General features: G+C 36.1%; 1 protein-coding gene across 1 annotated transcript in view; it reads left to right on the forward strand.

The window, feature by feature from the left end:
* Positions 1-8785, forward strand: part of LOC148840065 (putative E3 ubiquitin-protein ligase RNF144A-A) — a 63963-nt gene extending 55178 nt beyond the window's left edge. Inside the window, exon 8 of the mRNA XM_088909235.1 lies at positions 1646-8785. Coding sequence (XP_088765361.1) covers positions 1646-1777 — 132 coding nt within the window. The 3' untranslated portion in view covers positions 1778-8785. The remainder of the gene's footprint in view (positions 1-1645) is intronic.
* Positions 8786-12815: the final 4030 nt, after the last annotated feature.

The raw sequence follows: 12815 nt of genomic DNA on the forward strand, positions 1-12815 counted from the left end.
CCTGTGCATGGCCTTAACACTGCACTCTCAAGCAGCTGTTCATAGGACTTTATTAGTCTATCCAATGAACACCATTAATGTCCACTTATGATAGTCTAAGCTAAATACTGGATAAACCTGGTGCTTCACAATTTGAACAATTTGAATTGAACAATCATTTCTGGTCCCGGTGTATTCTAATATATTTTTGTCAGATTTAATGGAATCGTTGGAGAATTCCACTAATGGTGAAACATTGGTTTCCCAGTGGGACAGGATGAGTCATATAAGACATCTTTTTAGCTTTTGTGTTTCTTCAGCATTATTGCTGCTGACACTAAGTGGCTTCTCCATCTCACTTGCAGTATGCAGCACATTTCTGTCTTTGAATGAATAATTAAAGATCTATGTTAGAGTGCTCTTTTATCCCTTCCAGTTAGTGATGACGTCTGTGGTCTAGTGTTAATCCCAACTACCTTGCTCTGAAAGTTAAGATCTGGTGTCCAGTAATTTTTTTCATTTTCTAACTGCTTACTCCAGTCCAGGGTTGCAGGGGAGCCAGATCCTATCCCGGCAAGTAACGGGCACAAGGCAGGATGCAATCCTGTCCACACAAACAGACGTGCACTCAATCATACCAATTCCATGTTTCCCAGAAACCTATTCACACTAGTATGTCTTTGGACTGTGGTAGGAAACCAGAGCACCAAGAGAAAACTTAAGCAAACATGAGAAGAGCAGACAAACTCCACACAGATGGCACCCCAGTTCCGAAATTAGACCCAGGGCCCCAGCACTGCAAGGCAGCAATGCTAACCACTGCGCCACCTTTCTTTAAATTATATTATTCTTATCCGTTATTCGTTTCACATATATTTCCAATTCAGGGAAAATTAGTTTGGTGTGTCGATTTTGCTTCATTAATCTCATGAAACTGACCTTGATAATCTATGGAGCATGTTTGATTGTGTATTGTTACACCAAAAATATTTATATGTACAGTAGGTAGGTGTTGTGTCTGCCAGTAACCCCAATGGGTTGTAAATAAAGCTGTCGATAGTTCAAAATATATACTTTTTTGTAAACAAAACATAAACTGCAAAAAGAGATAATCAAAATAACTGAAAATATTCGGAAGATGCATCCTCAACATGACTCAAATTCCAGACTAGGTCTGTAAATTTACTATCCAGGAACAGGGCTCTTTTGGTTCTGTGACTAACCAGTGCCATCTGCTGGAAATTAAATGTTTGCCAGAATCGTTTTGGGATTTAAATGAGGCAAGGTAGATCACTTACAGTACGTTTCTATACGGCAGCGACCTTTGTGAATTGTGAAGCCGAAGAGTACTCTAAAAGACTGTACAGAAGTGAGCTAAATAAACATTTAAGAATCTAATCTGCTTATTTGTCAACAATTCCACTAGTGTATATAATTTAGAATTAGTCTTCAGAGTGTTTGTTTTGCGTCTGTTTTACCTACCCATGCAAAATCTAGTGATAGTTATTACTGAGGATTTCAGAGTAGTTCGTTACACTTATGACTATCCTAGAAATGGACCTGTGATGTGCTTTGTGACTGAGTTACGCATGCAGCAGTGAGCAAAGTGTTTTGTTGTGTGAATGTATATAAAAAAGAGCCCTAATCATCTCCCCTTTCCCCCCAGGTTGTGGGAATCTTTGCAGGCTTTGGCCTGCTCCTGTTGGTGGCGTCTCCGTTCCTACTCCTTGCCACGCCATTCGTCCTCTGCTGCAAATGTAAATGCAGCAAAGGAGACGATGACCCACTGCCTACTTAAGAGAGTGCCAGACGGCAGTAAATCAATTATTTTTTTTTTGTGTTCAGAGCGCTTTCTTTCTAATTCAACAGCACTGTCCTGGGTTTATCTGAACCATCCTGCTTTTCAGTGTTGTTCTGGCGCCCTGAGTCTTGGGAGACCACGGAGCTGTTACAGACTGAGGGGGTCTCACTGTGCTGAGGGGGTCGGTGTGAAGGCAGGGCCGCACCGAGGCCATGCAGCTGTGCTGCGGTCTGCAAGGCCGGTACTATGGCCGTGGCCCTTCAGATGAGGCAATGCCGTTTGCAAGAGTAGCACAGATAGCTAGTTGTTTTCAAGCTGAGGGGGTGCAAAACAATTTAATCTTTTTCAACACAATGCCATCGCTGTTCAATTAAATTGATTTCTGGGCATTCTGTCATGTTGTATTGTGTTCAAATGTCATATTTTTTCATGTAAAGCCTAGAATTTCTGAATCTTAGTCTGTGATCTAACCCATCAAAACAACACTACATCTATACAGAAAGCATGCTATACTGTTCATTGATATGCAAGTCGTTTTATTCCCTTCACCAGCGCTATTCACAAATTTGGGAATTTTGTTACTTGAACACTCTTAACCCTTTACTCTGAGGATGTGGTTTAGTGTCTTTTTCAGTTTGAATTATTATGATTAGTCTGCTTGATGCCTGCTGGTGTTCACTGCCTTTTCAAGAGTCAACTCTCTGTGAAACCTAACCCGTCGGTAATTCTGGCCAACACATTGTGTTTTTTCTTAAGTTCAAATGAACTACTTCCAAAATAACTGCTTCAGTGTTTTTCTGCGACCACTATTTTTTACAATTTATTGTGATAGAATTTCACATAGAGAAATAAGATTTGTTGTTTTCATTAATAGCATTAATAGTGTTTAAAATACAGCTTCATTCTGAAGGCATTGAATAAATCCCTCAGAGGAAAGGGATAATGCACACCACAAAATTGCCATGGAGGTTTCTAAGCCATTAGCTAGGAGCAGATTTGCACTGGAGAACAAAGCATAGGGAATATTGGTGACTATGAAGCAACAGTGCAACACCTTGGTATACCCCCTACACACACAAACCCCTCATCACGGTTAAAAGTCTTCAGATACACTATGTAGAATTTATGACAGTTCTCTGACACAGGGCTAAATTGTTGTAAATAACTTCCTACTTTTTAATTTCCTGCACATATATTTGCCATTGAACTCGGTAATTTGTGTTGGAATTAAATGTACAGAACTGTTTACTAGGGTCCTTATTTGAAAAACAAAAAAGATAACATGAGAAACATAACTGAAGTCATATCAGAATAGGGAAGAATTTTGAATGGTTAAGTATACCAGTGTATTTGGCTATTCAAATAAATTCCTTTCCACCCTGTTCAGTTTCACAGAATAGTTACCACTGTACACAGATTGGTCCATCTTGCTTTTAATGGTGAAGTTTTATTTTAAAAAATTGAATCATATCATTTGATATTTGACTGCTGAAAATTACTCTTTAATTGGCGACAGCTAAATAAATCATTTTGTAAAGCGGTTTGTGTGCTGTTATAAAAACACCATCTAATTCTGTGTGGGTTAATTTAGACACGGGTTGTAAAAAAGTAAGAATTCTTAGATTTTTTTCCCCAAAAAAGTTCTAAACTAAAATGACTGTTCGTGTTACTGTAAACTATGTTAAATGGCATATTGGGACCAAGTCAAAGATAAAATTAACAATAGATGCAATTCAGAATTAATTCAGTTAAATCAGGTTTTGTTGGCATAAATTATATGCAAAACTATGCATATACCTTTGAACAGGTTATAAGATACTTGATAGAAAAAGCAACAGTGGAATCTTGCTTCTTCCCACCTCAGATTCTAGTGACTTGCTGTATCAAATCTGATCTAAATTACCTTTGTTTCTAGGTCTTAGCCAACGGGGACTTTCGCTCACCTACTGTGTAAAATGTCCATGGCTGCAGCTCTCCTGGATCATGACTGTCATTTATTTAGAGGTATTTAGCAATATTTAATTTAGTCTTTAGCTCATGGAAACTTGTTTGGCAAATACTGAAGGCACTACCCCATGTAAGGACGAACATATTCTTCTTATATACAGTATATACTGAAATGCTGTGCAGTGATACTGTTTGTGTATACTGATGTTGCAAAAGACCACTGAAGAACAAAATTAAAATGGAAGCAGGGATAGAGGATGCATAAAAGTGCATAAACACCGATGATTTGATTGCAAATCAGTTGTTTGGATTTATTGTTGAACCTTAGCTTCCGTCCCGAAATTGCTTGATGAGATCATCGGATCACTTAACCGTTCTCATTTGTAACTGTTTTTCTGAGTTTCAATAAGATGACTGCAGCTGAGAGTTGTTCAAGACTCCTATATCCTACAAATAGGAACACCTTACGAGTGTTTAAAACAGCCAATGTGTTGGTTTGTAGTTTGGATATAGCCTTGTAGCTTAAATCTTGCTGGTTTGAAAAAATATTCTGGATTTTGTCATTTTAGATATGTAATTGAGATTCTGCATGTCTCAGTGCACCTTTAAAGCTTTACTTTCCTCTTCATGGTTGATTTTCTAGTGCATTTTGATGTGTATGTCACTTCAAGGGTGTGGCAGAGTGGAACACTGGCTAGCATTTCTGTGCTGGGGCCTGGGTTTAATTCTACACTCCAAAGACATACTGACCGGTTAAATGGCTTCAGGGAAAATTGGCCCAGGTCTGAGTGTGTGCATGTTTGTGTCTGTATCTGCCCTGTGATGGACTGGTGTACATCGTCATGACCTCTTTGGATTCGAGCTTGCACAAATGGAGTTATTTCTGTATATTTTTTTCTTCATATATTTTAATTTAGAGCCCTGTCTTTAATATATTGCAAGTTTCAGTCAAGGCTGTGTAATGAGCCAACTGTGACCGAGAAGTAGCAGAACGCAGCACACCAGGCGACACAGCTGACATTGCGGAACCTTGTGTTGCAGAACCTAGGATTTCTAGACATGCCATGTAGCAGAGTCCACACACAGTGTGTTTTGCTGTGTGTGGACTTACACTGCTGTCAATAAGAGCTGTTAGTTTTTCAATTTGATGCTAACTGCCTTACAGTGGGGCTCACAATAAGAATAAGACACAAATGGCTCCTGCTCCTTGACACAAATGTTGGAGAGCCTAAGAACGATTGCAGACTGAAATAGGCCATGTAACTCGTTTGATTTTTAGAAGCCAAGTGATCTGAATGTATTCAAAATTACAGATGACTTCAAATTACAGATGGGGAAAAAATGAATATCCTCTGAAGATTGGTTTGTAAAAATATTCACCCGAGAAATGGAAATACACAAGCTGTTAACCAAAAGATACTTACAGAATCCCTTTCTTTTCTGGTAATTGTAGTTGGAGTTGCTCTTTTGAATCAATCCCTTACATGTCTGATTATTATGCCAATCAAATATTTAGGCTTACCTAAACCACTCACACAAAGGTGTGAATAGATCAAACGTTGGAAGCAATCTGGCTCAAGATGGTTAACATGTATGTTTCACAGTTATTGATCTGTATATAATTTTGTAAATACTTTGGTGTCTGTAAGAGACCATTTATTTTCATGTAAATGTTCTACAGTCCTCCAATATTTGTTAAATACACCTGTGACTTGAGCATAAATGTGCATATATTTATGCTTACAGACTTTGCCTGAACTATTGAGTATTTTATCTTCATGTTCCAATATGCCCTTTAAGCTTCATCACAAAATCTATGCACATTTGTACAGACTTGCAGAATTAATATCTGATGCCTGATACTGGAGACATTATTGAAACTCTTGTGTTTCCAGACTTCATAAAGCATAGGTTTACATGCAATTGACATTTTACATATCAGGGACAAGGATCATATTTTCAGTTTAGAGTTTAATCAGGTTAAATATCTTGGCTTCTGTTAGTCTTGAAAAATCCAAAGAAACAGAGCCTAAAGTGAATTGTGCCTGAGATGAAACCTTTTTTTTTAAATGTAATTACTTTTTTTAATGGAATATGTAGCAGCCATCAGGGACATCTTTTTTAGTGTCCTGTACATTCATCAGTACATGTGGCAGTGCACAGGTGACTTGGAAATTGATTGACGATGATATTTGACATTTGATGATATTTGGCATTATTGAATACCTTTACATGTTTAAGAAACGTATCCAAGACCAGCTGATCATATAAAACCATCAGTGTATACTGTATAACATCCAGTGTGATTAGCTGATCTTTGATCTAATTTTAGAGATGGGAGCTACTGTACATACATGAAGTTGGGGATTCTTAGCAAAAAATGAATGGTTTACATTGTGCATGGTGAGTGAAAATTATGGCTTTTGTGTGTGAAAAAGCTGTATTCAGACAGAAAATATTGTACAGTCCAATGCATTCTTTCCTTTTTATTTTTACAGTTATATTAATAAAGTGATATTTTTTACTAAATAACCTATATAATTAATTATCTCCAAATACATTTACAGACCTTTTAATGAACTGCTAAATCGGTTATTTACATACTCTTCTCTTGTTATTATTGTTCTCATTAACATAAAAAGTCCCTTGAGATGTTACTTGCTAATGAAACTGTTGCATTTTTTACAGTGAAGCTGCTTCAACATTGTTAGTTTTCTAGCTTAGTAAAATTGTTTTGTGAACATTGAAACTTTATTTTTTTTATAAAAATATTTGTTTACCAGTATTTACATTATCCATTTTTCACTGTGCACTGACTTGTGTCTATATTGTCCTTTATAATGCTATAGGATCTCCTGTCTGGGATGCAAAAACAAATGTAGACCTCAGACCCTTGTGTAATATGAAAAGAATTGTTCAAATCCAGTTTAAATTACAGTTAGAACTGAACATTCCTTATGTGGTATGCCATCAAACATTTTGGCTGTGTTAGATTGGAAAACTGTGATAAAGGTTTATACATTTTGAAGGATTTAAAACACAGATATTTGGTTAATAGTTTATACTGTTTGTTTGTTTTTTACCCCAGGAATGTTGAAATTATTTTAAGTGCACTACTCTTGAACACTACGAAGGTTTAAGGGTATAGTGATCAGTAAGCAGAGATATTTCTGGTTTTATTCTCTTTCTTGGATCAAAATGTGAGGAAGTCATCCAGTCAGCCATTGACATGCCATGGATAATGCACTGCACTAGGATTTACACTGTAGCCATCAGCATACATATAATAATGTAGGCCTTAACTTTCAGGTACCTCATTTGCAAATGTTAAGCATATAAACTCCTTCCTGTAGCATCTAACAGTATTTTGTAATTGAACCACAAGAACTTGTTTGTTATATGTGTGTCACTCTTTGCACTTTGTTGCTTTTGCAAATTTGTTATACACACAGTTTTTTTAGTCGCTTTAAATTGTTTAGTGTTATTTAAGGCAGGTGATAGATACCTAACTTTTGTGTTTGTGCCATGTATGCAGCTGGTTTTTTTCATCTAACGAAGATAGTGGGGATTAACTTTCCCACTTTAGAATGATTTGTTTATGTGCTACATCTGTAATGTTTTCTTTTCTTGTTTTAATGGTCTGAAAATCAGAAAATTGTAATACAATTAAATCTAAGCATTGGGGTGTGTGAAATCTACAGGTATGTCAATTTAACATGTACATTTTGTTTTATTTCCTTGTTGGTATTGGTATTTTATAAATGGACATATGCAGGGCCTTCTTAAAACATCTTAATTTTCCCGGTTCCTGTTAAGTAAGCTCAAAATAGATTCGATTGACCAGCTTGCATTGTCTCAGTGGGAAAATTTGCCAACATAGCTCAAACATGGCCTCAGTTCTGCCTTATGCCAGTTATAATTTTGTCAGACTTTCTATACCTGTATAGGCATTGTTTGATTCTGTCATCTGCAGTTTAGAAACGGCTTTAGGCAAAATATATATTTTATAACAGTAAGCCTGCTTATTCATTATTATTACTGAACGGATAATATTGAACTATCATTAAGATTTATTAAATAGCTCATTCAGCTGAGGGAACAGCTGAGATGGGTGGATTCCTAAAGTTCCTAATTTGAATAATTAAATAATTGGGTTTCATAGTTTATATTTCATCCATTGATCAAGTTCTGTGAGACAGAATAACACTTTTTTTTCTTTGAAGGAATTTGAATACATATAAGAAGCTGTTTTGATCTATAAACTAGTATATTGTGATTGTGTTGTGCCAAAGATGCATTTGAGTTTACAAAATCAAAATTGCTCATCTGTCACTCAGTAATAAGTCTGATTAAGTTTTGTAGTTTGACGCTGGGAATAAAATATTAACAATGATGTTTCTTAAACTGGAACAAGGAGAAAAGAGATGTTGAATTAATTCAGATTTTACAACTGCAAACATATCGAAATTAAAGTGGATTTTGCAGAGCATCATTCGAGATTAGGAGGTATAACCATAAACTAGTATACATTTCTTTTCCATTTACACCAAAACGAACATGTTTTGTTTCTGATTCATGAAAAACCTAAATGTATAGTGCAAGCTGCCTAGGCTTTGTTGATCAGTTACATGAGTATTTCTTGATATGTGAGATTTCAGAACCACATTTTTTGTAAAAGCAACATCTCCTAAATCAAGTGCATAATGGTCTTTTAGGCTGCCAGGCCCACACAATGTAAACCTTGGAATTTACAATGTACTCAGAAAGCAATGTAAATTATCCTAAAAGTTAGTTTGCCTTTTGCAGTAATTTGCCTTTGGTGTATGCCATCATTTTTAAACTTTTATTATGTTGTTGTTTTTATAGAAAATAATTGTATTTCTATTTGCTGTATATGGAACAGAGTTATAAATGTGCAAATATAACCTTGTATATTGGCATGCATCAATAGTCTTGTACATAGCAAACTGTAGTTTGTTTCCCTTAAATGTATTTAAGTATTCTATAGTGCCCCTAACACTGTGATATTAAATAAAAAACAAGCATTGTGTGTCTGTATTGAGTTGTTTTTTTTTGCGTAAGAACAAGAACTTTAACTACTGTGACATCAGTAGTTAAAAATGTACTTTTTGGGCGATACAACATACTACAAACCAAATAAGTAGTCATTTTATTTTTCTGTACCTTTGCTCTTTCCCATTGGTGCTCGTCAGTGAAATTGGTACGCATGAAATCAAACCTTGAACTGCCTGTACTAATTGCTGACGTGATGTGGATAGGTTTTACATTAGCACTGTTAGTTATTTTTTATTATTAGCCATCCCAGGGAAAATTAAACTTTCAGGTAGAAAACAAGAAAAAAATGCCCGCATCAAAGCTGCTTTACTAAATACATAAAGTCTCAATTTATGTCACAAAAATTGAGATCCAAGCAAAAAGTCACGCTTGATGCAAACATTGCATTTATGTTCAATGCATGACATTGCATTACAAAAAGACACACGTAGCAGACCAACACAACTGTTTTACTCTCTTTTCTAAACAGAGATGGCTTTATGGGTTCTTTTCCTAATATGTTGTGAGTTTGCAAACCCTTTGGAATTCTCTGAATGCCTACATTAATTGCTCCACAAGTGTGATCTGTTCTTCATCTAAGTCGTAATAGAAAAGCACAATGTGATTAAACACATACTGTACAAACTATTGTACTCTATTAAAGGGGGTAATTGGAGTTAGGAGTCCCAATCAATGAGGTGACATTTAGGCATGAGTTTGAGGTGCCCTGCCCTATAAAAAAAAAGTTTGGTTAGCAACAGAGTCTGCTCTTCACAAGGCAGATTTGTTGAAGGGAAATATACCCCATTCCAAAGAGGTTTCAGAGGCCCTCAGAAGAAGAGCTGTGGATGCTCATAAGGCTGGTAAGTGTTACAAAAGCATTTCTAAAAACATCCATCCACATAGTCAGACAGATGTGTAAATGGAAGAAATTCAGTAACATTTCTACTTTACCTAGGAATGATCATCTAACAAAAAATACTGCAAGTGCAAGTCATACAATGCTCGAGGAGGTGACAAAGAGTCCTAGGGTAACAGCTGCAGACATCTCTTGTACTGGCTAATGTACTGGGATCATTACATCCACAATAAGAAAAGCAAGAGCAGGAGTGGTGTGCATGGGAGGATACCACAGAGGAAACCACTGATCTCCCAACAAAACTTGCCGCCCGTCTCCAGGTGTTCTGTGGACAAATGATACAAAAGTGAACTTTTTGGTGTAAATATGCAACGTTATGATTGGAAGAAGCGTGGTGGAGTGAGCATCATGATTTGGGGCTGATTTGCTGCCTCAGGGTCCAGACAGTTTGCAATCGCTGAGTAAACCATGCTTTCCAACTTGTATCAGTACATTCTATAGGAGAATGTCAGGGTTTCCATCCATGATCTGAACTGGGTTCTTCAGCATGATAATGATACTAAACACAGGAGTAAATCTACAACAGAATGGCTCTGTGGCTAAGGATCTGCACCCGTAGCTGAAAGTTTGCCTGTTTGTATCCCCCAGCCAGCAGAGGAATCCAGCTCCGTTGGGCCCCTGAGCAAGGCCCTTAACCCCAACTGCTCCAGGGGTGTCATATAAATGGCTGACCCTGTACTCTGACCCCAAGCTTCTCTCACTGTCTGTGTCTCATGGAGAGAACGTTGGGGTATGCGAAAGACAAATTGTATATTGCTGAGTCCTGACCTTAACCCAATCGAAATGCAGTGCTGAAGTAAGCCATTCATGCGAGACACCCCAAAAAATATACATTTATTGCACCATTTCTGCAAAGAGGAATCTGCTAAAATAGTCATTGCTGCTAAAGGTGGTTTCACCACAAGACACACACACACACACACACACACACACACACACACACACACACACACGTCTTCCAGCAGAGACAGTGCAAAAGTACAAATGTTTGTGTGGTGTTTGTTCAATCAGATTGTGTTTATAGTTATGACAGAGAGGACGATGAGATCACATTTTAGGAGCAGTTACTGCAGGAATACAGTTTATTCCAAAGGGTTCACAAACTTTTTCTCACGTCTGTATGCATGGATCAAATACACTGAATAGTGGATAACTCTGAACATTTCTAATTAAATTACCTAAAAGAAGTTAAAATGTTATGAATGTTATATTCATACATTACCTTAGAAATTTTAATAGTTTATGTAAGTTGTTTGCTCACAACTCTTAATTAAACAATTCCAAATGGCATGGGACAGGAGCTATTAATAATGAAAGAAAAAGATTTCCATATTTTATTAGCTTTGAACTTGAAATCTAATTTTTACTATGCACAGTATTTTCTTCTGTATGTACAGTACATACTGTAGGCTTAAGGTTATGTACAGTAAGTAGCTACAGTAAATAATGGGTCTTTACAGACCTTGTAGCTTGTTGTGGAAATCTAAATGATAAACAGTTTCCTAGTATGAAAAATTTTACTGATTGCAAAATAAGGAGGGTATTTATGCATCAATCCTGCCCTCTAGTGTCGACAATAAGAGTTATTGATATTTTATTGAATTGGAGGATTCATACGGTATGTAGAAATGGCACTTTATTTATAACCTAAACATTCAGAAAAAAAACATTAACAGCGTGCCCCTGAGCTTTTATATCATTAAATTCAAAATGTATTGAAGTATTAGAACATTTATGTTTCTAGAAGATATAAATCACAAAAAGTAAGTTTTATTGTGGATGCATTGTTGAGAGATAAATATGAAACAAGTTTTAAGGGAAACACTACTATATTTTTTATCAAAGTGACACCTAGCATTAATTGTGCTGTCATTTTAAAGCAACTAATCCTGCAATATTTCAGTTCATTTACTCTTCAAACACAGTTCAACATAGATTCTGTGCCATTTTTTTTTATTTTTTCTAAAAATACTGCTTAATTTAACTAATTCTATGCAGAACTTCGGTAATAATTCTTGATTTGGAGAAATCCAGTGTGTTTACAGATTGTTACGGAGAAATGGGGTACACGAATGAAGACTTCTTTTCTTCACTGACTGATCATTTAATTTAATTTTTCATATCTTGTCTAACGCGAACAGATGGCCTGACAAATAAAATCAAGGGCACCAAAACAGCCTTATAAAAAGAGCAGAAAACATAACATGACTCAGCAATCCATGAACCAAAAAAAAGGCAGAATGTTTTATCTATAATTTACTGACAGCTACAGGCTGCCTGTTGAAGCAAATAGAAGGCATAACCCCTATTATATATTCTGAGTTCATACTTTCATCAAAATGAGGCTTTCATGAAGCAGTGCTTAAGCTATGTTCACCTTTAAATATCAGCTGTCAATCTTTCCAAGATACCAAAAGAATTGAGTGACATCAAAATAGGTTCCTTTGTGGGGGTTTTTTTCCCTTTGGGGAATATACATGTATGTTAGTTCAGATGCTAAATATGTCTAGTTTCCTTGGAAACCATGTAGTATCTGTGGTATGTGACATTTTGATAATGGAGATCTACCTATCCTTTTGTATGTGATAATTGAAAATGATTTTGCATCTCAAAAGCTTTTATAATAAGATGATCTAAGATGGTCTTTTAAATGATATACTTTACATGCATCTGTGTTGTGTTGCTATTGATTGTTTGGACACAATTCAACACTTTTAACAAAAATTCACAAAGTTCAAGGTTATTTAGCAACAGAGCTTTCTGGGTGCACTGCACGGAATTTTCATTTCACTATCTGCTGCGATACACACAAGAAAAGCAACAAAGAACACTACTATGGCTGCTGTTTTATTACATTCATTAACTGCATACAAAAAAGTCAGATGTTCCTTTCTGTAATAAATCCAAACCTTTTTACGACATGCCTTAAGCAGGGTTTTCGTCTGTTGTCTCTCACAACAAAATTTAAAGTAATAAATAAATAAAAGTTTATTCAGATCATTCTTCATCCTTCTCCAGACAGGTGTGTGCTGTATGCTTGTAAAACAGCCTGGTCCAATCAAGAACCTCTTTTTCATTTGACAAACATTCTTCTGTCTAGTTTCGTAGGACAGA

This window comes from Atractosteus spatula, chromosome 2 (genome assembly GCF_055471065.1).
Source record: "Atractosteus spatula isolate fAtrSpa1 chromosome 2, fAtrSpa1.hap1, whole genome shotgun sequence".
Classification (NCBI taxonomy): domain Eukaryota; kingdom Metazoa; phylum Chordata; class Actinopteri; order Semionotiformes; family Lepisosteidae; genus Atractosteus; species Atractosteus spatula.